General features: G+C 38.9%; 1 protein-coding gene across 16 annotated transcripts in view; it reads right to left on the bottom strand.

Moving 5' to 3' along the window:
* The window catches only part of NR5A2 (nuclear receptor subfamily 5 group A member 2), a 148,151-nt gene that overhangs the window by 40,356 nt on the left and 80,079 nt on the right, over window positions 1-27,716 (bottom strand). For all 16 annotated transcript variants that reach the window (XR_013417335.1, XR_013417324.1, XR_013417357.1 and 13 more), the window contains 2 exons: window positions 25,476-25,595; window positions 15,827-15,974 (listed from right to left, as the gene is read on the bottom strand). Coding sequence is in view for 9 of the 16 variants with exons in the window: in XM_001110202.4 (XP_001110202.1) it covers window positions 15,827-15,974; window positions 25,476-25,595 (268 nt within the window). In the remaining 7 variants the exon portion in view is untranslated. The remainder of the gene's footprint in view (window positions 1-15,826; window positions 15,975-25,475; window positions 25,596-27,716) is intronic.

The following is a 27,716-nucleotide window of genomic DNA, read 5'->3' as shown; positions in this document are numbered from 1 at the left end:
GAAACAACAGGTATAATGTACTCTGTTCACACAGGACAATAAGATGTAGTTATTATAATTGAACATACTGAGTATTGTTTTTTAATATGAACTGTATTCCAGGCATGATGTTAAGTGAAATCCATATCTGTGCTCTTTCTTGTGTGTGTTCAAATTGCCTGAACCCAGGAAGCAGAGGTTGTGGTGAGCAGAGATCGCACCACTGCTCTCCAGCCTGGGTGACAGAGTGAGATTCCGTCTCAAAAGAAAAAAAAAAGTTTCCTAGCATAGGCATCCCCCAGAGGGCAGGTGTGAGCCCAGCCATTCCACTTTGTCATCGTCTAGGGCCTGCACCAACCTAGAAAGAGGACTAATTGTTTATTATTAGACTTTGGCTTGATTTGGGGACTTATGATAGATGAATTGAAGTGAAGTGGCTTGAGTTTTCTAACTCTGACATATTTCAAAACATCAAGAATAATAATGATGCCTTTGGTTAGTGGATCAAAGATTTTAAACTATGGCTTGGTACTGAATTAATGTATCAGTTATTGCTGACATGAGAAAGATCTTTTTCATAGAATCTGTATACCAAAGATTGTATCTGAGAAGAGGCATTTCCCAATAAGCAGCCTTCATGTCTATGACTTTCACAGATGTTTTGAGTAATAATCACTTATTAGCACTATGTGCCAGGCATTATGGTAAGTTCTTCCTAATAATTATTGCATGTAACCATCACAATGATGCTTCAGGTAGATCATTATTATTTCAAGTTTACAGATGGAAAAAAGTGAGGTGATACACGTTCCTAAGGATAGAATAGAACAAGAATCTGAATTCAAGTTTGCAGTCTTTACCACTAGGACATATCACCTCAATAGTAAGAAACTTGTCATGAATGCCTCCCTTTTTCCTCATTCATGCATTCTCCTTCTCCTCCTCCTCCTCCTCCTCTTCCTCCTTCTCCTTCTTCTTCCTTTTTTTTTTGAGACGAAGTTTTGCTCTGTTGCTCAGGCTGGAGTGCAGGGGTGCAATCTTGGCTCACCACAGCCTCCACCTCCCAGGTTCAAGTGATTCTCCTGTCTCAGCCTCCCTAGTAGCTGGGATTACAGGCACACGCCACCACACCCAGCTAATTTTTATATTTTTAGTACAGATGGGGTTTCACCACGTTGGCCAGGCTGGTCTCAAACTCCCGACCTCAGGTGATCCACCTGCCTTGGCCTCCCAAAGTGCTGGGATTACAGGCATGAGCCGCCAAGCCTCATGCTTTATTATTTCAGGCCCAAGTCAAAAGACTTCCTTGCCTGTGAGTGAGGACAACAGATCTGGAATCAGTGGCCCTGGCTTGGAGCATGTGCTCTCTCAGATGACTAGCTGAGTGGTCATGAGCACATTAGTCATGCTCTCTGAGTCCAGTCACATTTTGTATTATAAAATCACTAAACTTTCAGTGTTGTGTTATATGTAAAGGATAATGTTATAAAGAGAGGGTACTTTGTAAATAAAATGTTCTCTACAGAAAACAGAATGGCAACTGCAGGGGCTGAGCAGTGGGTGAATTGGGGATTTACTGTTTCATAAGCACAGTTTTAATTTTGAAAGACAGGAAGTTCTAGAGACAAATGGTGGTAACAGTTGCAATGTGTGTGGACTTAATGCTACTAAACTGCATACTTAAAAATTGTTAAAATGGTAAATTTTGTGTTATGTAGATTTTATCAGAATTTTAAAAATTAAAAATTTAAAAAATCTGCACTTAAAAAAAATTCCTGGCTGGGCGCGGTGGCTCACGCCTGTAATCCCAGCACTTTGGGAGGCCGAGACGGGCGGATCACGAGGTCAGGAGATCGAGACCATCCTGGCTAACACGGTGAAACTCCATCTCTACTAAAATACAAAAAAAAAAAAAAACTTAGCCAGGCGTGGTGGCGGGCGCCTGTAGTCCCAGCTACTCGTGAGGCTGAGGCAGGAGAATGGCGTAAACCCGGGAGGCGGAGCTTGCAGTGAGCCGAGATCGCGCCGCTGCACTCCATCCTGGGCGACAGAGTGAGACTCCGTCTCAAAAAAAAAAAAAATTCCTACATAGATGTTAGTAATATTGATACTACTACAATAATTATTTTCTCTTAGGATAAATAGTACAGAGAAAGGATTATTTCAGGTGTGCTATCAGTTCTTATATATACAGGCACGTATATATAACTTGCTTAATAACAAGGACACATCCTGAGAAGTGCACTGATAGGTGATTTCGTTGCGCGATCATCATAGAGTGTACTTACACAAACTTACTACACACCCAGGATATGTGGTAAAGCCTATTGCTCCTAGGTTACAAACCTATACGGCATGCCACTGTACTGAATATCGAAGGCAGTTGTAACACAGCGAGTATTTGTGCATCTAAACATAGAAAAAAGATACAGTAAAAATACAGTCTACAAGATAAAAAATAGCACACCTGTATGGAACACTTGTCATGTGTGGAGCCTGCAGGACTGGAAGTTGCTCTGGGTGAGTCAGTGAATGAGTGAGTGGTAGATGAGTGGGAAGGTACAGGACATTCCTGTAGACGACTGCAGACGTCATACACAGTGTACACATAGGCTACATTAAATTTATAAAAAATATTTTTCTTTCTTCAGTAATAAATTAACTATAGCTTACTATACCTTTGTTACTTTATAAACTTTTCAATTTCTTTAAGCTTTTTGACTCTTTTGTAATAACACAGCTTAAAACACAAATACCTTGTACAGCTGTATGAAAATTTTCTTTGTATGCTTATTCGATAAGCTTTTTTCTATTTTTAAGTTTATTTATTTACTTTTTGAACTTTTTTTGTTAAAGATGAAGACACAAACACACACATTAGCCTCTAAGCCTATACAAGGTCAGGATCATCAATATCACTGTCTTCCACCTCCTTATCTTGTCCCATTGGAAGGTCTTCAGGGGCAGTAACACACATAGAGCTGTCACCTCCTATAACAATGCCTTCTTCTGGATACATCCACAGTGACCTGCCTGAGACTACTTTATAGTAAGTTATCTTTTATATACATAGGTACAAAGAATATGCTCTAAAATAACTTCAAAGTGTATAGTAGAGTAAATACTAGGCAATAGGAATTTTTCACCTCCATTATAGTCTTCTATCATATATATGACCATATATATATATACACACAGTCCATATATATATGTGTGTGTGTGTATATACATATATATATATATATACACAGTCCATCTGTGACCAAAACATCATTATGTAAAGCATGACTATATAACCAAGATAGGACAAAATGAATATGATCATTCCTGCTGAGGGATAAGGCAGAATTATCCAATTTGAGTCCAGCATAGCCACTCAGGACACACTGACCTTTATGGATGGCACAGAGCCCCATGTACCTAGAGTGAAGTGGAGAGAGCGTGAGTGACTGTAGGAGAGATTCATTCTGCCCTCCAAAGTTCAGGGTAACCAGCATGCAGCATGGACAGCTGAGTCCTAAGGTAGCAAAAGACAATGTACATTCTCCACGTTTCTGGGAAATCACTTTTACACTTCACAATGAAAATTTTAGATTTAGTTGAAAAGGATGGCCAAGAAATAGGAAGGTCTAATTTTGAAACAAATGCAAAAGCACTATTTCTGTAATATGGAAATCCGTATCTGTGCTCTTTTCCTGTGTGTGGAGTTCAAAAATTTCAGTTCAAATCCTGACTCTACATGACTGTGTACAAGTCACTCAACCTCCATTAGCCTAAATTTTCTTACTCAGAAATAAGACGTGTTTGTACTCAGCAACAACATAGGTTCTTTTCCATGCTGATGTTCTGGGACTCAGTTCCTCCAGGACTGAGGCCACATTGGTGCTGTCCAAAATGCAGGTAACTTGGGATGTGGGTGTTAGGGACAGTGCCCCTTGCTAAGGCTCCTAGAGGTGATCCCACACAGTTTCCCAGCTCCTTTCAGAGGAGTTGAACAGAGTGGTTGACACAGTTAAAGCAGCAAGAAGCATCAACCAAGAGCACGTGGCATTCTTACTAGATTTTTCTTGCTGGTTATTCGTAGCTTGCCTGGCCAATATATCTCTGAAAAATCATCTCCTTTCAGAGGAGTTGGGAAATTGAAAAGGCATGAAGTCTCTGATTGCTGTGAGATTTATGTAACATGAGGGTTGACAAAGGCTTTCTGATTGATAAAATATAATCAAGGAGAATAACGTGTGTGGAACATGCGTTAGTTCAGTGACAACAAGGAACAGAAAGAAAGACAAGAGATGCATGCAGCATTGCTGACAGCATGGCATGTTTTGGACTCTTTGCTTGGTGTACCACGCCTTATTCAGAACAGTGTTCTGGGGATCCAAAGTGCAGCTCTCTATCATAGGAGTTTCCTTCTCTTTGGAAAGACTATATATTGCCAGTTCCGGCTGGGCACATTGGCTCACGCCTGTAATTCCAGCACTTTGGGAGGCCGAGGCGGGCAGATCACTTGAGGTCAGGAGTTCAAGACCAGCCTGGCCAACATGGTGAAATCCTGTCTCTACTAAAAATACAAAAATTAGCCAGGGCTGGTGATGGGCACCTGTAATCCTAGCTACTCAGAAGGCTTAGGCAGGAGAATTGCTCAAACCCAGGAGGTGGAGGTTGCGGTGAGCCAAAATCGCACCACTGTATTCCAGCCTGGGTGACAGAGTGAGACTCCACCTCAAAAAAAAAAAAAAAAAAAAAAAAAAAAAGGACTCTATGTTGTTATTTCATAGCTTGCCTAGTACAATGGTTCTGCATAGTGGCCACTCAATATATTTTGTGTGATTCAATGTTTCAATACCGATCCTTTCACTTCTATTTGTTCTTGTCTCCTGGCTTTGGATTGGTCTGTTTGAAATTTAACCTTCTTAACCAAACACAGCCACAACTCAAGATAAGACTCGTCAGATTTTTATCAGTAAACTAGAAAGAAGATCTAATGCAAGACTCAGATGTGAGTCACTGATTTGGTCCATTGTAGAATAGACCTGAGGTCCTGGGGTGTCCACAGTCCACTACAGTGCAGCATCTGGGCTGACCACATTAACCAACTACCCTCTTCTGAGCCAGTACTAAGATAGCCACTCTATTCTCAGGTTTGAACAGAGTAGTTGACACAGTTAAAGCAGCGAGAAACATCAACCAAGAGCACGTGGCATTCTTACTTGATTTTTCTTGCTGGTTATTCCTAGCTTGCCTGGCCAATATGTCTCTGAAAAAATCATCTTACTAAATAGCAGTAGTTAGCAAAATGACAATATTAGCATTAACAGCTAAACTATGACAAATATTTTTAGGCATAAGGTATTCAGAAATATGCTTAAATAAATGCTATTTAGGCAATTATATTCTTGTGCCAGCAAATAACAAATGATAATCACTTCTTCCATGACTGTAAGTACGTATTGATTAAGCTCAAACTTAGAACTCCAAAATGAATTATATCTGGTCATTGCTAAAATGCTTTGCTCACTGGAAGAAAAAAAAAATTCACAACACCTATTATACTGCATTTAATTAAGACAAGCATCAACTTTATGTGCCATTATTTGCTTCTGCCAAATCTCTATGGTGTAAATATTGAACAGTGGCATCTCTTGAATGCTAATCAATCCTTTCGGAATTTCAAATGATTACATAAATTTTAGGAAATGCTTATTTGCCAGCATTACCCTCAGCTGCATATATATCAGCAAGGCATTAGTATGAAGATATGCACAGTTATTTGACAAGTGTCTAGTGGGTGTTTTTCTAAATTACAATATCACATATGAAAAGGTAAAAACTGAGAGCGAATGCTAATTGTAAGAAGAACCTGGGATATTTCTTTTGCTTATCTGACTTCATAAAGAACAATTTAACCAATGCTCTTGGGTAAAGATGTGAGGTAAATGTTCTGCTTCAGTAGGCTTTGCAGTCCAGCCAGTGGCAGTGTGTGTGTGGGTGAGTGTGTAATCATATTTAGAGGAAGCCAGCAATAAAGCAAATATTGTGACCAGCTTTAGGAAGGAGAATTGCCACATAATAGGAAGATTAGGTTTTGCTGTTTCAAAACCAACTTTTATGCAGCTACCAAGTAAAAAGAATTTTATGACACTTAGACTATCATGCTTATTTCAGAATTAATAGGCATAAATTTTGATGCACAATTGGAAATTTTTTACTGGTTTTCCACCCTTCTGAAGCTCTTATGGCACTTCCAGCGATGAGGTAGTCAAATAAGGGATAAGAACAGGCACTCCTATTTCACTTTCTAGAGTAGCTGTAGATTTGCCATATAGCAAATGGTACGCTTGGTACTGTCATCTTCTGACTTATAGTGAATGAATTGTTCATCTTGCTTTAGGCACTGCAAACACAATTTAAATCAGTAATCAAATTTCTCTGTTGGATTTTTTTTTTCTCTTTCTCCTTCTCCTTCTTATTCCTAGTTAGTTCCTACAAGCAGATCTCTGTTGGATTTGTAAGCTTCTTTTATTAACTGGATGTAATGTTGCAAAAAAAGCAAAATAGGGATTCATTTTTCCCTTTGTTTCAGTTGCTTTACTTATTAATAGATTTGTGCTCTCTTTTTCATCTCCCACACAATAGGAACACCTAGTTTGGTGGCAGAAAAACAACACAACACAACACAAACTCAACAAGTTGCTGTCCATCTTCTAGAGAAGTGGACAAAAAAGTACCTCTTTTTGTAAGCCCTTTGAATTCTCTTCTCCAAAACTGTGTCTACAATATTTCCAGGCTTCTCCAGAAGTACTGAGGGAAGCGAGCACTCAAACTCCAATGGTTCCCCCATACACTTCCTTTCTGGGGGGTTCATCGCTTAGGAAAGGCAAAATGCAGGCATCCCAAACACAGCACAGGTCAGGATAACTTTTCTTTTTCAAAAAGACAACCCCACAATGGCCAATCATCAGGTGATCCTGCAAAACTATTTTCTCTCCACAGGAAGTGGCAGAAAAACCCCTTCATGATTTACACCACAATGTCACACTGACATCACGACTCCGATTAGCTAATGGAACTGCAGTTAAAGCAACCCGTTTATACCCTCCACTGCACAATTAGAACCCCTTGCCAGGGGTAGCAAACAACTGAGCAGTTAGGGTGAAGAGGCTAGGTGAAGTCTCTTCCTTTTATAGGACAGCACACGCCAACCTTGCTGGTAGATTCAGAATAGTACTTCCTATCGAACAAAAAGGAAGCGTCCTCTTTTAAAGAAAAATAGACAAGCAGAAAGAGGTTCTGATTGAAGTGTCGTAGTTTTTTGAACTATGTTAACACAGGAACCTTTTGTAGGCCTCACTTAATGGCTGAATGTTTGCTATTCCTACAAATCTCTGTTGTCTGTTAAGTGAGATATGAGATCAATAGTTGCTCTGCAATTCTTTGCTTACTTATAAAGCCTTCATTTTCAAATGAAGTGTGTGTGTATGTATGTATGTGTGTGTGTGTGTATATATATGTATATACAGAGAGAGAGAGAGAGAGAGAGAGAGAGAGAGAGTCTCAAAAGTGATGGGACAGAGTTCCCGTATATGATGGCTTGTGCTGGAGTTGTAAGCTCTGTGCAGAGGTCCTGACTGGGCTTGGGGATATGGGGCTAGTCTCCCTATTTGCATTTTGCCTTACCAACCACTCTATGGGGAGCTTTGACAGCAAACCTCTGCCAGGTTCTGATATTGAGTGCCAGAGGACAAATGGCATACACTTAAGGGAAAAGAAGCATTAGATCTTTCTTTAAATGTCAAAGCAGAAGAAATAACGGACAAAATTCAAATAAGAAAAAAATTCCTATTCCAGAAACTAAAGACAATTGGAAAACTAACCACTGCAAATAAATTTCCCTACCTAAAAAACTTTTATCCACATCTTTCAGCTAATAAGCATTTTATTTACTATTAACAATGTCAGCGTCATATCGCAAGAGCAGAGTTATGGTTGAACCCTTCAGGAAAGCAGACGGCTGTACTTGAAAACAGAATGTACAAACTTACTACACTCCTCTCTGCCTGCCCACCACCCACACTCCACCCTGCCCTGCCCCAAGGAGTTCGTCCACCTAAGCCTTAGAGATGCAATTGGCTACTTTAGGATTTTTAATGCCGGTGACTGCCAGAGGGGAAAATAACGACTATTCGTTTTGTTACTATTTTTCCTTTTACCATCACAAGCAGTCAAAATACATCCTAAAATAGACATATATGTAATGAAAGCTATGATCATTTACCTTTCCTAATGTCTAGTGAATGGTCCAAAGAAAATGTCACACCTAAGAGGTGATAATCAGCTACAAGGAGGAAGTCTTTAAGAAAGAGGTAACGAAGCTGTGAGGTAAATGTGTTCTGGGAGTTCGCTGGAACTCTGAAACCCAGAGTTCACGTAGCGAAAAACAAAACTTACAATATCCAGCTGACCCTTGCACAACACAGGTTTGAACTATGTGGGTCCACATCGCATGCAGACTTTTTTCAGCCAAACACAGATGAGAACACAGTATTCACAGATACAAAACCTGCCTATACGGAGGACCAATGTTTTGGACGCTCGGGTTCTGCAGGGCCCACTGCGGGACTTGAGTGTGTGCAGATTTTAGTATACACAGGGGTCCTGGAACTGATTCCCCGCATATACTGAGGGATGACGGTGTTTAGAAACTGAGTGAATTAAGACCTCCATAATTACTTAGCATATTCAATAAAAATTGGAAATTCAGGTAAAGTATTTCCCCGCTTTTACCAACAGACATTGCTTTTCTTTTTGTCCACATTCTTCAGATGACTGTCCCAATTTCTTATATCATTTTGCCTTAATAAATAAATAAATAGTGTCTTAGTAAGTACAGTCCTCCCTTGGTATACAAGAGGGATCAGCTCCAGGGCACCTGCCTATACTCAAATCTGCAAATACTCAAGTCCTGCCATCTACCCCGTGAAACCTTCAGATCTGAAAAGTCAGCACTCTGTATATGTGGATTTTGCATACAATGGATACTGTACTTTGTTTTGTTTTGTCTTGTTTTTTTGAGACAGAGTTTCTCTCTGAAGCCCAGGCTGGTGTGCAATGGCACAATCTCGGCTCACTGCAAACTCTGCCTCCTGGGTTCAAGCGATTCTCCTGCCTCAGCCTCCAAAATAGTTGGGATTACAGGCACCCGCCACCATGCCTGGCTAATTTTTGTATTTTTAGTAGAGACGATGTTTCACCATGTTGGCCAGGCTGGTTTCAAACTCTTGACCTCAGGTGATCCACTCGCCTTGGCCTCTCAAAGTGTTAGGATTACAGGTGTGAGCCACTGCGCCCAGCCTTTTGGATATTGTATTTTGGACTTGCATTTGTACACAGAACCTGCAGATACAGAGGGCTGACTGTATTTATTGAAAAAAAAAAAAATTTGAGCAGAAGTGGATCTACACAGTTCAAACCTGTCTCTTCAAAGGTTTTCTTTATATAGTATTTTTAATATGCTGATTGATGAGATCAAATGTCTCCAAAGAGGAAAGCAGGCTGAATCAGAGAAAGTACTGACTGGCATTTGGTGTTATTAGTTCTAGACCTGGATCTGAGCCTAAAATGTTGGATAAATCATCTAGTTTTGTTTTTTTAACGACAAAACTGGAGGGGAATGTTCTTTTAGGTCTCTTCATTCTGTAAGAGAGAAGCTAAGTGATTTATTCACCTGAGAACATTTTATTATGAACATTACCGAAGAAAAGCATTACCACCACTTCCTTCTATGGCTCATTTTGGTGTTTGACACTCTTAGTGTTACAACTTCAAATAGAGCCTAAATGCTGATCATCAGTAATTAATTTCATTTATTATTTTATTTGCAAAGAAGAGGGACTCAGTTTAGTCTCTATATTACTTATACTAATCCCCTTCATAGGCTGGGCACAGTGGCTCATGCATGTAATCCCAGCACTTTGGGAGGCTTAGGCAGGCAGATCACTTGAGGTCAGGAGTTCGAGACCAGCCTGACAAAATAGCGAGACTCCGTCTGTACTAAAAATTAAAAAAAATAAAAAATCCCCTTCATAATGTGAAGACTTATCTCCCTACTTTCTAAAGGGGAAAAGAAGATGCCAAATCCTCTAATAGTTATCCATAGAATCTATCTTCTAGGCTCTCTTTCTTCAAATTTTGTGCTTGCATTTTTTTAACTAATTCTTTTCAATTCCCATTTTTTTTTGAATCTAGAAGTTGGGAGGAAAGGCATTCTTTCATTCATGAATGCAATAAATATTTATTAAAAGCCTATATGCCAGGGAGTACATGAGGAGTAAAACATACACTGTGTTCATGGACCTTACAGTTTATAAATTTGACAGATAAAAGACCTTTGCTTCACTAAGAAAACAAGAACATTTCACTTAGCACATACAAAATAAAAGAACAAAAAAAGAAAAGAAAACCAGAACAACCATAGAGCCCTGCCCCCCAACTTTGTTTAGGGTCAGACTTGTATAGTTTAAAGGAGCCACAACAAAGAGAAAAGAGTTCTGCTTTGCCTTAGAAATACTGTTTTTTTCCTTCCAAATTATGATTTTAAAGGCTTTTCAAGGGAGGGCCAGATGTTATGACTCATGGCTGCAATCCCAGCACTTTGAGAGGCCAAGGAGGGAGGATTGCTTGAGGCCAGGAGTTCGAGACCAGCTTGGGCAACATAGTGAGACTCTGTCTCTATAAAAAAAATTAAAAATTAGCCAGGCAATGGGTGTGACCTGTAGCCCCAGCTACTCAGGAGGCTGAGGCGAGAGGATCATTTGAGTCTAGGAGTTAGAAGCTGCAGAAAGTTATGGTCATGCCACTACACTCCAGCCTGGGTAACAGAGCAGGACCCTGTCTCTAAAATTAAGAAGAAGAAATCATAAAATAAAATTCTTTCAACCCCTGAAGGTCTTACCCATCCATTTTGAAAATCCCTTTCAACTTGTGTTCAAGTCATATTGTTTATTAATAAACAATACTGTTTATTCTGAGACATTATAGTAATTGCTTAGATGACCTTTTGTATTTAAGATAATGTTCTTAATTTTTTTAAGATAAAGAAATCATGACTAGACACTACAGAATGCCTGAACTGAACCTGTGGGTGAAACAAGCAACTCTTCATCCAGTTTTATTCTTGAATTATGCCCGTTGCTTCTCTGCATATGAGGATCAGGTGACAGGTTGGTGAGGACATTCAGCAGGCAGTAGGTTTTTCTGTCTGGGCCAGTTGAGTCATTCCCTGAGGCAACCACAACCCATCTTCTTTGGGAGGTTTGTCTCCATGAGGACAAAACTTACCTGGGATGTGTTATGGTATAATCAAGTGTCACATTCAAAATTTGGAAATTTAGTATGAAGCAAAGAGCTATCATGATGAACAAATATAATATTTTCTCCATTCATTTTGCTGGAAACAGGATTCTATCAATGCCAAGAAAGAATTGTACAACATTGTCTTAACTACTATTACTTAACATGGGCTGAAAGCCTATCATCTTGCATTTGCTTGGAACAGAAATGCATTTGCCACCTGGTTTTAGCCAGTAATATTTTTTCTAATCTTTTTTCACGTTAGCTTTCCCAAAGAGCTTATAAATAAACATCTCCTCTCATAAACTGGGAGAATGCAAACTGATAACAGAAATAATTTAATTTTGAGGAGATATTTATTAGAGAGTTCTTTGGAAAAACTGGTCTCAGAAAAATAACCTGTATTTGAATATGGCTTTTAGTTAAACTACCTCCTATTACCTATCACGAGTTGCTTTGGTAAAGGCTTTGCTTTAAGTTTCAAACTATTTGTTTATTTTTATTTTTTAATTTTCTAAGACAGGATCTTAATCTGTCACCCAGGCTGGAGTGCAGTAGTATGATCTTGGCTCCCTGCAGCCTTGATGCCCCCAGGCCCCAGTGATCCTCCCACCTCATCCTCCCAAGTGGCTGAAACCACAGGTGTCTGCCACCACACCTGGCTAATTATTTTGTAGAGATGGGGTCTCACTATGTTGCCCAGGCTTGTCTCAAACCCCTGGGGCTCAATCATTTCTCTCACCTTGGCCTCCAAAGTGCTGAGATTACAGGTGTGAGCCACTATACCTGGCCTATTTATTAAACATTTTGTAAGTCATACTATGTACCAAGCAATGTGCTAGAAATGTAACAAAAACATTACAACTAACAACTAATAGAGACTGGGCATACAGAATCTATTATGTTATACACAGAGAAATGTGCTGAGAGGGCATTTTTTACTTATTTCCTTTCCTGACCGATTTACCCAACTGATGTGTGCTCATGGATACAATCCGAAGGGGGAAACGTAAGACAGCAAACTAGAAGGACTTGAGTCCACTGTACTTTTCTTTTGAGTCCTGTCACAAGCTTTTTGTGCCATCAGTAATAAACTTCAGTGAAGAATGATGACTTTTAGATTAGAAAGTGAATGACTGCTATTGGGACCCGCTTTGAATCAACTGATCAGTTACTGTTCCTGCAGATATTTCTATTCCAGCTAGACATCCAGAAACCCCAAACACACCCTAGACTTTTCCCTCTCAACTCTGCCACATCTTGTGGCTTGAAACCTGTAACTGGTTTATATCCATCTCAGTCCAACCACATGGAATATTAAAACCACCTCTAGGCCAGGCGTGGTGGCTCACGCCTGTAATCCTAGCACTTTGAGCGGCCAAGGCAGGTGAATCACCTGAGGTCAGGAGTTCAAGACCAGCCTGGCCAACATGGAGAAACCCTGTCTCTATTAAAAATACAAAAAAATTAGCTGGGCGTGGTGGCAGGCACCTGCAATCCCAGCTAATCAGGAGGCTGAGACAGGAGAATCACTTGAACCCGGGGGGTGCAGGTTGCAGTAAACTGAGATCACGCCATTGCACTCCAGCCTGGGCACCAAGAGCGAAACTCTGTTTCAAAAAAAGAAACAACAACAACAACAACAAACCCTCTAAAAATAATAAAATAAAATAAATCACAGCATGCCAGGAATAAAAGCAAAAAAAAAAAAAAAAAATTAAGTAAAATAAAAATAAAACCTCTGAACACAGGGTTTCTAGCACTGTTCTTGGTCCAGTCCACTTTCCATGCTGCTACCAGAAACTGAAGTTACTCACTGTATCCCCGTCCCCTTAAGAACACTGCTATACTTCCTAATTGTTTAGAGAATGAAAACCATGGCACCTCCTTCTTCTTGCCACTACAGCCCCAGTGCCTACTTCACTGCCGGACACATAGTAAGCACTCAGTGAGTATGTGTTGAATGCATCTGAGGCTTTCACGTCCATGTCCAGGCTCCTGTCTATGTCTCCAGCCACATCTGCTGCTTCCCTCAAACCATATCCATCAACGAACAGTTCAGCAAACTCATTTTGCTCTCTCTTGCCTTTAAGCTTTCACACTGGCCATGCTTCTAGCTTGGAATGCTGCACCTGCTTGGGACCACACCCTACCTTCTCTCACCAAATCTATCTGGAAAACACTGTTCCATCTCTCACAGGAGAATACTGCTGCAGTCATCTCTCAACACAGCCCCCGGCCTCTGACCAGTCCACAAAATCTTCATTTATCTCCAGGACCAAAGAGTCTCAAGGCTGGGCTGAGATAAAAACAGCAGGCTTCAGACTCAGGGGACTCGAGGCTCAGGAGGAAGGTCTGGGACAGCAGATACCGGCTTAGGACTTGGCCTTAACTTTCAAGAGTGATTCTGGTATGATTTCACCCTTAATCACAGGTAAAACCAGCACTTGGGGCTAGCTGGGGCACCTAAAGTTAATTATCTATACACCTCAATAAAGGCGACATTTAAAAAATTGATTAGCCACCGTTTCTATAGAGTAAAAAGTTTTTCCACTCATAAATGAGAAACTATTTGAATTTTACTGCCGGTTACTTTTCTCCTGCTTCTCTGAAAAAATAGACTCTCGGCCAGAATTCTATTTACCTCTGATCTGAAAGCCATGCTTTCCTTTCTTCCTTAAGCAACAAATAGACATGGATTTAATGGACATTTAGGTCAGCTATTCACTGGTGCACTGGGCTCCTGAAACAATCCAGGTGCTCATTAAACAACAGAGTGTGTGACTAAAGTTCTGGTAAATACATGGCCCAGGTGTTCAGGAAGATATTTTTGAGGTTCAAAGGTTGAAAGCATCTCAGATCTATCCCAACCCCCTACCCACGGTCTTAGCAGAGAATATAATAATTTTGGAAAATGATGAAGGAAAGATAAAAGTGCTGAAAACTAAAGATGGCTCATCGTTAATACGTACATCTTCAAATGTAATATATTTCTTCAACTAATTTAAAATACCATTGAAGTGAGATGACCCTCTCTAAATATTTTATCACTAAGATGCTATAAGATTTCTTACACATATATTACCACATTTTCCATTTAATTACTGATCAAATGTACTAGTTTAAAAGGCTAAGATCTTACCATAAACCAGAATAATTTGTGCGATTACAGCAAGCAGGCCTATGCTTGCTATCTTCCTTTTTAACATTCTAAACACTGTTCTCGGGTAAAAGATGCAGACTTAACTTGAACAGAACTTTCCTTTTTATTGTGGTTAATATAGAAACCACACAGGATCTAGTCTTGGCATTGTAGACCTTTGAACGTTACATCTATGAAATTCTGTTGTCCGTTTAAATTTTCAGTAACATTTCTCTTTGCTATATTTATCACATTTTCCAAAATATGAAAATGCTCTTTTTATTTTAAATGTTGACTATACGTGAAAAATTAACTCTGGTTCTATTACTTCAAACTACCCCTTTATTAGCAACAGTTGTGCAGTCCTGTCAAGAAGAATTTTTAAAATAAAGTACCAAATTTGGAGAGTAGACACATCTGTTTTACTTTGCAGTTTTTTTATTGTTTTATTCCTTAGAATATGAATTCACAACTATCTTATAACTGAAGACTAAAGAAAAAGCATATGTTGGTGAATCTGATTTCTGCATTTTTTTCATTCAAGGGAAGTTGCCTCCCTCAGCTGTCTGCCAATAAGTAATAAATGGACTTGGCAAAAAGTTTATTTAAGTTGGCTTTATTAAGCCAACAAAATACAGAAATCAAGTAAGGGACAGGCAGGAAAATCTGTTCCTTTGAAGTCAATAAAAATCCATCTCCTTAATCCTTTTTTTATTCCAAGCAGTGGTGATTTTTCTCAACTGACTCACTGAGAACCTTGATTTAGCTAATCTGTCTTGCTTAGTTATCTTTCTTTTCCAAAGCTTTCCTAAAGAAGCATCCTTTCCCCTTGACAACTGTCATCTTTTATACTTGCATAGTGGTGCATCGGGTTATAAACATTCTCTAGTTAATCCCGATAGAGATTTAAATACAGGTTTTTAATTACAATTCACATTTTAGAAGAATAAAAACAGAAGTAAGTAGCAAGATGAAACAAAAGGCACATAGAAATTATCAATGGGAGAAAGATGGCTAAAATTTGATACCATACATCTTTCCTAAGCTGTCTGTTTTAAACCTTTGTCATAGCTTTATTTGGTTATTGCTTATCTGTACATTATGGAAGAAAAACAGGACTCATTTGAATGAGTCAATTGAATAAACTCATTTTTCCATTCCCCAACCTATCCACGGAAGGGCTATGCATCATGTACAAACATATATGAAAATATATTCATGTTTGAAGATTTCATAATTTGAAAGGAAGGGCATTATATTGATAGAACAAAAACATACATGGACCACAAGATATTTGAACTTCAGCATCATTTAGCAATCGTTGGTTGAGCACAGCATGAGAAAAGGATTTCTTACCTAAACTAAAGAGCACCAAGAATTTCAGACACACAAACTCTCGTTGATCAAACTGGAGAGAACGAAGTTTTACCACTAGCTCCTGTGCATGACTCATGAGGTTGTTGAGGGTGGCCCCGGCTTGTGATGCTATTATAGAATAGTCCACCTGCAACACAGAATCACAGTTTTAAGGACTATCAGAATCAGCAATACATATTTCACCTGAGATTGTTAAGAACTATGGGTAAAATCAGATTGCAATACAGGTTTTTAAAATAGAATAGAGATGGGGGGGTCTCACTATTTGACCAGACTGGTCTTGAACTCCTGAGTTGAAGTGATCCTCTGGCCTCAGCCTCCCAAAGTGCTGGGATTGCAGGCCTAAGCCACTGCGTGCCTGGCCACAATACAGACTGGTAACAGAAGAGATTTTCCCCATGAAAGTAGTTTGAAGCGCATTCCATGATTCTAAAATGCATCAGAATTAGTATGTCTGATAAATATAATCACCTTTGATAAGTTTTGTAGGAAACAGGTTTTGGCTACCTAAATTTTTCAAGTATATATGCCTTCTTTATATTATAAAATTACATCACCACATTAGATAAAAAATTTTAACTCTCATGAATAAGGTGAAAGAAAAACATACTGTCCATGAAAAGTGAATCCAGAAGAGTGTTCTATGTATATACAATATTAACTAGTGCATGAGGAAAACAAAGGCAGATACGTTTCCATTTGTATTATGAGACCACATTTTAAAGTAATCATGGTTCAAGATTGCATGTTTGTGGATGATGAAAGAATCACATTTAAATTATTCTTTATAGAACAGCAGAAGTGTTCATTTAAAAATTTAAAATAAATACAAATAAATTATTCTTTAGTTTTCTGTTTCCTAAAAAGCATGACCTAAAACCGCTATTCTCAGATGATTACATTAGATTACATCAGATTAATGTGTTTCTAAACACAGCAATAATTTTATTTAGGAGAATAATTCCGTTATCTGGAAGCAAAAAAAGAAAAGGCTTATTTTCCTTTTCATTAAAAAAAAAAAAGTAGGGGCTGAGCATGGTGGCGCTTACATACGAAGCACTTTGGGAGGCTGAGGTGGGTGGATCACTTGAGGCCAGGAGTTCGAGGCCAGCCTGGCCAACGTGGTGAAATCCCATCTCTACTAAAAATACAAAAATTAGCTGGGCGTGGTGGCACATGCCTGTAATCCCAGCTACTGGGGAGGCTGAGGCAGGAGAATTACTTGAACCTGGGAGGCGGAAGTTGTAGTGAGCCCAGGTCGTGCCATTGCACTCCAGCCTGGGTGAATAAGCGAGAATCCATCTCAAAAAAAAAAAAAAAAAAAAAAGTGCTGCTAGCCTCCAATCTTAGATTATTCATGGGGACATAAGAAGTTCAAATTATAATAAGTTAAGATGTTGGGAAGACTGTCAGTGATAGCACTGACTTTGCTGCTGCGATTACAGCGTAATGGGAAAGCCCAGTTGGTACCTGACGCTCCCATCCTTTTTTTACTGGAGAGCTCTCAGGCAACCAGATACTCTTTTAGGTGCATTTAATATTTGCAGCAGCAGCAAATCTGTCTGGGAGGCAAGTCCTCATCTGCCACTCACCCAGAGCAGACTGTATTAGATTTTTATATTTATTGACATTTCATTACCATAATTGACTGCACTTGCTTCTCTAGGAGAAGGCACAGGGCTGCCTCCTAAGCAGGAGAACTAGTCCCCTGAGTAGAATTTGCAATTAAAAACAAGGCAGAATGGATTTTTTTTATTGTGTAAATATGATGAGTTGAATTTTCAGCTTTAACTAGAGAATACTGGGTGTACAGAAACCTTTTTCAAGAGTGAGAAAAATTATGAGTCAGTGGAAAGATGACCCCCAAAGGTGTCAATCAGTTTATATAGAGTCAACTATGCATGAAAAAGCCACAGTTAATGTGTGTTAGAGGAAAGCTCTTGCATCATGTACAGCACTGTCTACCTGCTTTAGCCAGGTGCTGGCATCTGCGCACTAAATTTAAACATCAAGTGTTGTAAGAACTCCTGTGGTTTCTGTTTCAGAGTGTGTGAAAGAAGGGTCAGTACCAGGGCAACCTGAACCCTGAACTGGAAGGAGGCAGGACAAGCTGTTGAACTCTGTGGAGCACGTTGGGATTATTTGCAGAGCACACAAAGTGACGTCTCAACTATCATTTTGCCAGTTCTCTTACAGGGGAACTTTCTACTTCAAGGGAAGTCCTTACTTTACAAAGGTGCCTATGCTATAAATTCTTTAAAAACTGCACATAGTCAACTACTTCAGATAATAATAATACAAATTTTACTGGGACGAATGGGATAGATGAGTGAATGAGAGCAGCAAGGCCTGATGGTACAGCAGTGGTGGCAAAAGCCTGAGACTAGGTATGAGACCTAAGTCAATGCTGCCTCTTACATACGAAGAGCCTTGGGCAAGTACGTATAAATCTCCAACCTTGGTGTCCTCATCTTTAAATAAATCACTTAACTAAGTTAGGTGATGATAATAAGGTACTTCTCACTTCTGTGATTATCAAGAACTAATCAAAGATGGGACAAGACTATCAATTTAAGCTTGGAATCAATGGAATAAATTGTAGCTACAGCTTAAAATATACAAGGATATTGTAGTAAATATCACTAGTTAAGATCTGGGCGTGGTGGCTCACTCCTGTAATCCCAGTGCTTCGGGAGGCCGAGGTGGGTGGATCACCTGAGGTCGAGACTTCAAGACCAGCCTGGCCAATATGGTGAAACCCTGTCTGTACTAAAAATACAGAAATTAGCTGGGCATGGTGGTACACACCTGTGATCCCAGCTATTCAGGAGGCTGAGGCAGGAAAAACGCTTGAACCCGGGAGGCAGAGGTTGCAGTGAGCTGAGAATGCACTACTGCACTCCAGCCTGGGTGACAGAGTAAGACTCTGTCTCAAAAAAAAAAAAAAAAAAGAAAAGAAAAAGAAAAAAAGGCGAGGTGTGGTGGCCCACGCCTGTAATCCCCGCACTATGGGAGGCCGAGGCTGGTGGATCACCTGAAGTCAGGAGTTCGAGACCAGCCTGGCCAACATGGAGAAACCCCGTCTCTACTAAAAATACAAAAATTAGCCAGGCGTGGTGGCAGGTGCCTGTAATCCCAGCTACTTGGGAGGCTGAGGCAGGAAAATCGTTTGAACCCAGGAGGCGGAGGTTGCAGTGAGCCAAGATTCTGCCACTGCACTCCAGTCTAGGGGACAAGAGCTAGACTTCTCTCAAAAGGAAAAAAAAAGGAAAAAAAGAAAAGAAAAGAAAAGAAAAAAATCACTAGTTAAGGCCTGAACCAGGAAGACCATAGTAAAATGAAACACAAATATGTTGGTATTAATTTTCCATTATTAAGATGGAGTTAATTAAATATTGATGTATGTAGTTCTAACAGGTGTATAATAATAAGTTCAAATACTAGAATTTCATACTTGAAAATGTAGTACACTATAACGGAAAGGAATCTAATTTGTTTCATAGGGTTACATATTTAGTGAGAGACCATTAGTGAGGTGGACCTCAAAAAATCAATTGGTTTACTAACAACTTTATAGCTATACATTTATTTACATGCTAATCTGAAAGCTCAAACATGCTTATTAAATGGGGGCTTAGACAACATTTCTTTCAAGGATAATTTATCAAATTGCACAGCTCTTAAGAAGGATGGGTGATTTATTCTTGAAACAACATAGAGATCTGCAACTTCCTTACATTTTATTACAAACATAATTATATTTTCATTGTTGAATGCAGAGTTTGTGCTCATTTCAGGAGCAGCTGGTCTTATCTTTTATGTACTTAGTAAAATTAATTTATTGCTCTCTTACATGTAACCTTTGTGTCATTAAATTCAAGGGAGGTATTGAAGAAATACTCTAAACTGATGTCCCCTTTGGATAAATTTCACTCATCATGAAAATAGAAACAGTTTTAGCTAAATTGCTTTTAATTCTAATCACTGAAATTTTGATGACTTGTATAAGATGCCTGTCATTTTAATATGATACACAATGATAGAAGATAATAAGTTGCCAGTAGACCTTTCCCTTAGGATGATGTTACAGTGGCTGTTAATTAGCAACAATATGCAAATACTAAAACCTGACCCTACTTCAAAGTACATTATTATTTTATACATACATAGATATATGTGTGCATATGTGCGTGTATAGTTTTTAAAATATTGGATAGGAAAGAATTCTTTTCATAACTGTAAGTTGTGACTATATAGAATATTTAAAGTGCTTAATCTTATTGATAATTATAATTTCCTTTTTGCTTAATAAGGCTATTTAATATACATTTATGTAGATGCCTGATTCAAAGACACAATTAAAACATAATAGCTAACTTATAGGGTTAAGTGAAACACTGAATCCTCATTTTAATATACAATGTACTGGTGTCCTGGGCTGTTTTTTGCAGTGGGGCTATTTTAGTTTCTCTAGTTCTCAATGAACTATGAACAGATTCAATTCTGCAAACATTTATTGAGCAAACTTGTGAGCCACTGGGCTTAAGAGAAAGGCTTTGCTATTTTATTTATTTTTCTTCTCTTTTCAAGCTCCAAGGAGCAGTTTCCTGGATAGTCACTCATTTTTTAAAATCCAGGCTAGTCTTATTCTTTTTCCTCTGCTATGACAAATTCACCACATTATTTACAGTGAGCTGTATTTAGTAAGAAAAAGCCAGAAGATTGGGCTATGGAGCACCTGGGGTCTTGCATTCCTCTGTTTGTCCAAAAGGTTACTATAAAGCAATGTGTAGACATGACACACATGCTTTCAAGGGGATACAAAATCACTGTCTGGCGTTCCCTTTGTGTTGGGACTTCATTCCTGATATTGTGGACTAAGGCACTTTTAATATTCCTATTTGCCAATCTCAAAATAGTCAGTATAAACATTTTCATTTGTTCCAGAAGTAATCATTTTCTCAATAGGGCAGTTAAGAAAATACTATAAGTAAACCTGGAAATCTATAATGAGTGAATTGTATTTCTTCTGGCTGAGGCTGAAAATGGTGGCGAGTTTAAAGTTTCATCCAGTAATTGCTTGTCACTGTTCCTCTGACCTAGAAGGATTTTAAGCAATGGTGTCTTCCTCAACTTGCAAAGGAGAGTACAATCAAATATCCTCACTTTAGGGGTAAGGCACTTCCTTATAGAAGCTGAATCATCTGGACAGCTTTGAACACCCATCTTATTCTCTTTGCACTTCCTCCTCTGAAATTTCCCCACACTTTCTCTGACTCTGTGTAATAGGGCTTACCTGTGAAAGTACACAGTGAAAAGCACTATGCAAAGGGCAGTCATTACAGTCATTAATTAGGTGGATGAATTATGCCTCTTATCACTATTGGCTGCAGAGCTGTGTCTAATGGTTTTCTCCTTACATCTTTGATTTCCCCTCATTTATCAGGTGATCAGAAGCATTTGTTTTAACTAAATTAAAAAACGTATTTATCTCCTACAGGTGAGTACCAAGCTGCCTTTACGGGAATTTTGTATGCTGTATTGAGGTAATACCATTTACTTTTTTTCCCGTGCTATCAACAACATGGCCTTAATACAGTGCTTCATGGAAACATACTTGTAGCAGCGTTTGAAAGTTCACATTCCACACAAATCCATGATAGCACGTCAATATGTCTCTGGGGCAGGCAAGTTATTTTACTTAGAAAAATGAGAAAAATCCTCTTTTAAGATATACGTTTTCCCCCAAAGATTGGAAGAGAATTCAAGAAAAAGTTGATTCAAGAGGTGGCATTATGAGTGATTTTTTCTTAGTTTTAGTTTTTTCTTAATATTAAAATAATTTTAAAACACTAAGCAACAATCACATTAAAATTGCTTGTGAATAACTTAAATTTACTGTAACAATGTGCTTACAATGCCATATAGAAAACTCCCCCCAAAAACAAACTACTAACTAACCAAACCACAAAAAAAGTGTATGCATTTAGTCTCAACAAAAAAGGAAATGAATTTGTTTTGCTTGGAATTTCCGTAGAGTCTGTCATGCACTGGAATTACACATGAAGACCAAATTAAATGCCGGCGTGAAGGCAAGCTCTGCAGCATCTCTGAGTTATCCAGATAAACAGTATGGCATGTTGGTAAAGAACACAAACTCTGGTACCAGTCGGCCTCGATCTGACCATCTGTTCTACCACTTACTGGATGCGTCTTGACCTTGAATCAACCACTTCATCTCTCTTTGCCTTGGTTCCTCATCTGCCAAAGTGGGATAATAGTCCTTTCTTCATGGGGTTGTTGACTCCATAAATGTCACCCTTGCACTGGCCTAGTTTTGATGACTTCTAATTTTTATGTCAGCATTTCACAGAATACTTCCTGTAATTCCTACTGCAATTCTCTCTGGTAGATACCATCATAGTTGCCACTGGACAGGCGAGGACACTGAATCTCAAAAGGTAAAGTGACTTGCTAAAGACGACGTAGCCAGGAAGTTTTGGAATGGAGACACGAAAACAGGTTAATTCCAATTCCAGATTACACTGTATGTGTGAATTTTACACACACACACCAGAGAGCATATAGTCTGCGCCAGCAAAGAAAATACACTCTCACCACAGCTCAGTTGTTATTGGATTACAAACATAAAAGGAAGCAGTTCTTTCTTTTTTTTTTTTTTGCTTCCTTCAACTACTTTCATATCATATATATGTGTATATATGTGTATATATGTATGTATATATGTAGATATATATGTGTGTGTGTGTGTGTATATATATCTCCTAGCTTCCCACCTCTTTTCTTTTATATTTTTTATTTTTTTTGAGATGGAGTCTCGCTCTGTCGCCAAGGCTGGAGTGCAGTGGCACAATCTTGGTTTACTGCAGCCTCTGCCTCCCAGGTTCAAGCGATTCTCCTGCCTCAGCCTCTCAAGTAGCTGGGACCACAGGCGCATGCCACCATGCTTGGCTAATATTTTTGTATTTTTAGTGGATTTCACCATGCTGGCCAGGCTGGTCTCGAACTCCTGACCTCAAATGACCCCCCCCCGCCTCAGCCTCCCAAAGCACTGGGATCACAGGCGTGAGCCACTGTGCCTGGCCTCTTTTCTTTTTTATAAATCATCTTTTCTTCTAGCATGTTGCTTTATTTACTCTTACACTTAATATATTCCTTTCCTTCCATTCATCATTGTTTTAACTACCTTCTTAAAATTGGTGTACACTAAGTAATGTATTGTTGTTGTAGCAAAAATCTAATTTTCCCATCTTTACACTCAGAGAAGTATTTATAATTCTCAAAAAAATTATACTTAATTTGTTTTAATCAAGCAACCAGGGGAGAGATACAATAGTTCTCATTTAGTTCAATCAGGTAATATTTATCGTGTGCCTAACATATTTAGCTTTGTGCTAGGTACTGTGAGGATATAAAAGAAGTACATGTATATGACCCTGCTTTAAGATATCTATCTAATTCTGATAGAGAGGTTATAAGCTTTTGAAGTCTTCCTTTGTAGCACTTTTGCTTCCATCCTATGAAATGCAAGAAGCACAGAGATAAAGTCAAAACATTTTGTCTAGATATTCCACAAAATAAAATAATTGCCATAAATGAGAATGTCTGATTACAATTAATCATTACTAGGGTAGTCACTGGACTGGATGAAAAAAGTGAAGGGAGGGGTTCAGACAGATCTGTGGCACACTTTAAAGGGTGGGGAGGGGAGCTGGAAGAATCCAGGCTGCAGGAAACATATAAGGAAATGACTATTTCTCCACCACCGAGTTCCTCATTCAGTTCTGATGACAAAACACAAAGCACTAGTAATTGATCTGAAAAACTATAATACCATCCATTCCTTGATTGTTCTTGGTTTTGAAAATCAGACAGCAAGAAATGCACTTTTCTCTACTTTTTAAATAGTAATTACCCTCACCCACGGGCAGCACTTAAGGCAAAATGAAATGTGAAATAAGAAGTATTTCTAAAGAGCAGGAATGGAAGTGCTTTGAGAAAAAGAACGGCACAACCCATTTCATTTCTGAAACTCAGAAGGAAATGAAATCAAATTAATTTGTGAGCCCAGTCTTGTGCTTCCAATGCAGCTCCTAATTGGGTGGAGGTGGGAGGCACACCCAATGACTAGACTCTGAAAATGGGTACATTTCCTCCAAAGACTTGGGTCCCAGAATGAAAATGCCAAACAAAAATTTGAAAGCACAGAAAGTCAAACCCATTGAGACTGTATTTTCTCCTCTACAAAGCTTTTCTCCTGAGAGGTGCATTTAGTAAGGACCAGATAGTGATGGAGATGCTTGAATTGACCCAGTTTGCAAAAACTCTGAAATAGTGCTTGCTTTTAATTTGATTGGGAAATTTTGATTTATTAATAATACAGCAAATGATGTAGAGACAGCCCTTCATTTCCAAATAGCACTGCTGTGGTTTCACAGCACATAAACATTTATGGCTGGACGTAAAAGATCATGGTGCCTGAGTACTGAAGTCACCATTGCTGAACAAAGCAGTGGTGCCCTGAATAGGTATGATCCAAAGGACTGAAGGAATCACTGTGTTCCACACATTTATTTAAATAGCACATCAGCGGTAGAATGGAAGGTAAGAAACTGGACAGACTTGCCTACATTCCTGTAAAGTTGCATGTAGGTCCATTAAGTAGACTCTCTCTGAAGACATTCACAAAGCTGCCTCTCCTCCCTTAAGACTTTGCTCAAATGTTACATTTTCAATAAAGCCAAACCAACCATTCCTATTTCACAGTGCAACATATGGTCACACTGCAACACACATCTATGCAGGAGTGTTGATTTTCCTTTCATTGGTTCTTTCTTTCTTGTTTTTTTCCTTTTATTCAATAGCACTTTGACTTTTAACATATTACAGGCTTGTTTCTTAGGATTATTGTTTAATGTCAGCTCCTTCCTGCTACAACATTAAGTTCCGTGAGGGCAGGAACCTTTTTATTTTGTTCACTAATATATACCAAAGCCCCGGAAAAGTAACTAGCACAGAGTTGGATGTTCAATAAATATTTGTTGATCGAACAAATATCTGTTCAGAAAGGTGTAGGACCTAACAGTAATTTTTTTCTTTCTATCTTTCATTTGAATGACTGGATCCTGAAAACTGAAATTCTTCTCCCTCTCATTTGCCTTTATGCCAACTATTTCAATTATTCGTGACATCCAAATCCATCTTGTTCACCAATATTGTTCCAAAATAGTTAGGACTCCACAAGTTATAAGGTTTTAAAATAGCCGACAAACAAGTGTCGTAGGTTAAAGCAGAAGCTCGAGGAAAAAAAAACCTAGGTACTAATCATTACGTTTGATTTACCAGTTCTTCGGACCCTTATAAGCAGGACTTTCAGTCCCAGCAGACTGGAAGCAGCAGAATGTTCATGATTATGTTTGCTTTTACAAGTTTAACTATAATCATCGGAGCAGGAACAGAGTGCACCAAGTCATCTTTTCTAAATTATTGGCAGCCAATCTCTCCCTTTCAAAGCACAAGAGTGCTTCTGACCTAGTTAAATTCCGGCCATTCTGAACATGCTTAATAAAAAGACGCTTTTTTTTTTTTTTCCGGTCTCTACACTTACTTGTTGCCCAGTAACCAGGAAGATGGATCCTTCCTTTCCATGTACTACTTGTCGGTAAATGTGGTCGAGGATTAAGAGCTCACTCCAGCAGTTCTGAAGCAGCTTCATTTGGTCATCAACCTGCAAAAGAAATAGAAAAAGACAAACAAACAAACAAAAAAACACAAAATATGACACTGTTATTCACTACTTTTTGGTTTTTGTGTAGTTTTCAACATAAGAGGACTACCTATAAATAAGAAAGTCTCCACCCATGGTCACTGAAGCACAGGTGCTCACAATTCATATCACTGTTCCTAAAAGTCATGATTTTCATTTGGACAAATTTTTTTTAGGACACACGTAGGTACGTAAGCTAAGTATTTATAATCAATGAACTGCTAGGAAAATGCACTCGGAAAATGCACTCCATTAAATTGGTCTACCTAACATTAATAGAGTTATTAGAGTTAGGTCCAGGTGCCTCAGGTTGTCCTGAGTAGGCCCCATCAGAATGACCCCAGATTGCCTATGCTTATGTATCTAAAAATGAATACAGTACATTAAAGTGAAGCTGAAATAGTATATAGATATTAGCAAACTGCCAAGCCAAAAGAATGCATATAAAAGAAAACTAGCATTACAACCCATTTGACTTTTGGAGACAAAGACACACTGCCAATTTTGTAACCAGTGTTAACTGAAAGTCCAATTGTGCTGGACTGAAGAGAACACTCACCAAGCATGATGGCGGTGCTAACTGGAGCTTCTTTTATAATTTGGACAATTTTCCCACCAACTCTCTAAACTTTAGTTTTCTGATCTGAATAACGGGCCCAAGAACAGTAAGTATCTTCCTGACAAGGCTGCTATGAGGGTTACAGTGAAAAGCACTACATTATAACAGGGATCTTACACGTGTTTCACGTTCCCCTCCAGGGAACTGCATTCTTCAATGACAAATGCACATCTGTCTCATGTCCAGTCCTCATATTTAAATATGGACAGCATATTTATCCATTTCTATAGCTATCTGTATCAGTTTACTTTTTGTTTTGTGATGTTTACCAGAAAAAAACCTTAGTGTACCCAAATGTGATGGCCATGTTTAGATACACACTATACATTATTTAAAAAGCAACTGACATTTATATGTTGTTTAATATTTTTAAGAGTTTTTGTGTATTTTAGATTTGACTTGCAAAACATGTCTCTGAAGTTAGGAGAACTGGTACCCATTTTTTCAGATGAGAAAACAGGGGTGTCAGAGAGGTTCAGGGGTATGTCTAAAGACTTGTTGGCCAGGCACAATGGCTCATGCCTGTAATCCTAGCACTTTGGGAGGCTGAGGCCGGCAGATGACTGAGGTCAGGAGTTTGAGACCAGCCTGGCCAACATGGCGAAACCCTGGCTCTACTAAAAATACAAAATTAGCTGGGCGTCGTTGTGCACACCTGTAATCCCAGCTACCTGGGAGGCTGAGGCAGGAGAATCACTTGAATCTGGCAGGCAGAGACTGCAGTGAGCAGAGATCACGCCACTGCACTACAGCCTGGGTGACAGAGCAAGACTCCATCTCAAAATAAGAATTCTCTTTCTCCCTCTCACAATCTAGGCTGTCTCCAAATTATATCAAGAGACTCTAGAATTTTATAAAACAAATACATTTAATTTACTTTATCAAATTCATTTTTATGTGGCCATTCCATAAGACTCTGAACAGCTGTCACCGATATATTAGTAGTGATAAGAGTTTCTGGCTAACTTTATTTCCACAATTTCAGGACACAGTGAGCTCAAGAAAGCACCAAATGAAGAGCAAAAACAAGGATTTGAGGCACAATTCCACACTTTCTAGCTATGAGAGCTTGGCCAAGCTGCTTAATTCTCCAGCCTTATATTTTCTCAGCTAAAAATATGTGGGGCAGGTCTTGTGAAGATGCAATGAGATAATGGATGGGAAAGCCCTTTGTGAAGTGTAAAGCAATACACAAACGCAGAAATAACAGCTAACAGAAGGCTCCCAACTGGAGGACCACGTAAGTGCTGTTTAGAAGAGAAAAAGAAATTACTTACAGAAATCGAAGTATAATCAAGCTCTGTGATCAGAAAAAGGCATCCCTGAGCACATCTCCATCAGAAATGTTTCAAACCAATAAGTACATTCTGACCAAAACAGTTACATTCATTAAGTAAATAGCTATTGTTGAGAGCCAATTCTTTGATGGTTATAAGTGCCAGGCCCTAGCAGATAAGGGTGGA

The sequence above is a fragment of the Macaca mulatta genome, chromosome 1, assembly GCF_049350105.2.
Source record: "Macaca mulatta isolate MMU2019108-1 chromosome 1, T2T-MMU8v2.0, whole genome shotgun sequence".
NCBI classification, from domain to species: Eukaryota; Metazoa; Chordata; class Mammalia; order Primates; family Cercopithecidae; genus Macaca; species Macaca mulatta.
The sequence above is the reverse complement of the archived record's forward strand: the minus strand, read 5'-3'. Positions and strand labels throughout refer to the sequence as shown.